Source organism: Sinocyclocheilus grahami, unplaced genomic scaffold (assembly GCF_001515645.1).
Source record: "Sinocyclocheilus grahami isolate Dianchi unplaced genomic scaffold, SAMN03320097.WGS_v1.1 scaffold7224.1, whole genome shotgun sequence".
NCBI lineage: Eukaryota > Metazoa > Chordata > Actinopteri > Cypriniformes > Cyprinidae > Sinocyclocheilus > Sinocyclocheilus grahami.
This window is the reverse complement of record NW_015511347.1, coordinates 48,398-49,957: the sequence shown is the minus strand read 5'-3', so window position 1 is coordinate 49,957 and position 1,560 is coordinate 48,398. Positions and strand designations below refer to the sequence as shown.

At 38.8% G+C, this 1,560-nt stretch overlaps 1 protein-coding gene across 1 annotated transcript in view; it reads right to left on the bottom strand.

Moving 5' to 3' along the window:
* Positions 1-941: 941 nt before the first annotated feature.
* LOC107577782 (bifunctional glutamate/proline--tRNA ligase-like) overlaps positions 942-1,560 on the bottom strand; it is a gene marked incomplete at its 5' end in the record, with an annotated part of 44,369 nt that continues 43,750 nt past the window's right edge. Inside the window, one exon of the mRNA XM_016263818.1 lies at positions 942-1,055. Within this exon, the coding sequence (XP_016119304.1) occupies positions 942-1,055 (114 nt within the window). The remainder of the gene's footprint in view (positions 1,056-1,560) is intronic.

The window sequence follows — 1,560 nt, the reverse complement described above, 5'->3', positions numbered from 1 at the left end:
ACTGCTTTAGATAATAGTTTACAACAAAAAACTAAACTAAAGCTTTGCTCTCACACTGCGCAGTATGGATCGACAGATGAAACCGGATGAGTGAGGACAGGTAGAAAAGAGTGAAATGAATAGCAGGGGAAGCCAAACAGACTGTAACAGCCACAGAGGTGCATATTGACTGCCCATAACTGCTTGCAGCCTTTATTTCAGTAGGTTTACAACATCAACAGTGGAAGTATTTATGTTCTCTGACTGGGGACATGAGGAAGTTGACCACCATTACCAGGTTTTCAGAGAGAAATCAAGAGCAAAAGGTTTGAAACATGTCACTGGGGAGCGCTAAAGCTAAATATGTTTGACTGAACAACATGAATTGTTCTGTATTAATGTATGTACTTTCTAGAGAATCTGCCAGAAGCTGTATGAGGGGAGGAAATGGGTGATAGCACAAACACAGACACAAGCTGCATATGGGAAGAAGTCAGAAGGGGGGGGGGGGAGCAAAATATTTGTGCTATAAATGATTTCAAGGTGCATGTTGATTACAGACCAGGCTGTCCAACTGGACATGCATGAGCGACAAACTTGAAATCCTTGATTTCAAGCTATTCTGTGCTATATCCATAAATGTAATTTCACTGTCTACTGTATGCAAAATTAGTGTAACCTGGTCTTTATTTAACGAATGATGATTCTCAGTGTAGACAGACCTACCACACTATTGAGTGTGCTTTTTTTTCTGTAAGGTCAAACTTTTGTTTTATGTCAAGATGGCTGCCAGGAAACAGCAATATATTTGTGTTCCACAGAATAAAGAAAATCATAAGGTTTAGAATGACTAAATGATGAGAGATTTTTCATTTTTAAGTGAAGAATCCACAACATAATAAATATTCTGCCAGATGAATAATCTGGACTTTTGTGAAAGCCAAAGACCAGGGAATGGAAAGTTAGAGGGAAAGAAGGAACAGACAATGCAGGGGGCAGAGGAAACTCGAGGAAGAGGAACAAGAGGACGAAGGAAGGAGTGGGAGTAGGAGTACCTTTTTACAGCTAACTGGCAGCTTGTAAACAGAAGAGTGAGATGCACTTTAATGTAGAGCAGGGGACACAGAGCTCAGAGACAGACAGAACGCGAAGTGTTTCAATGTGATATCACAATCACTTAAATCAGGCCACTTTGACCATAAGCTGACTCTATTAGAAGAAACTAAAACCATTGGCTAAAATGTCTCTGAATAAATTAAGAGGCTTTAGAGATCCTGGCTACAAAAAAACAACAACATTCCTGCTCTTAGACAAATTAGTACCAAGGGTTGATGGTGTTAAATGGAGTTAAACCAAAAATGAAATCTCTGTCATCATTTACTAACCCTCACATCATTCCAAACCCTTTTGTTTTCTGTACCTCCACTGAAAGTCCAATTCACCAAAACTTTCAAGCTTCAAAGAGTACATAAAGACATTGTCAAAGAAATCCATATGAATGAGCAGTTTAATCCAAGTCTCCTAAAAAGACATGACTAACTCATATGATGAAAAGATCCAAATTAGGCTTTTATGCACAAA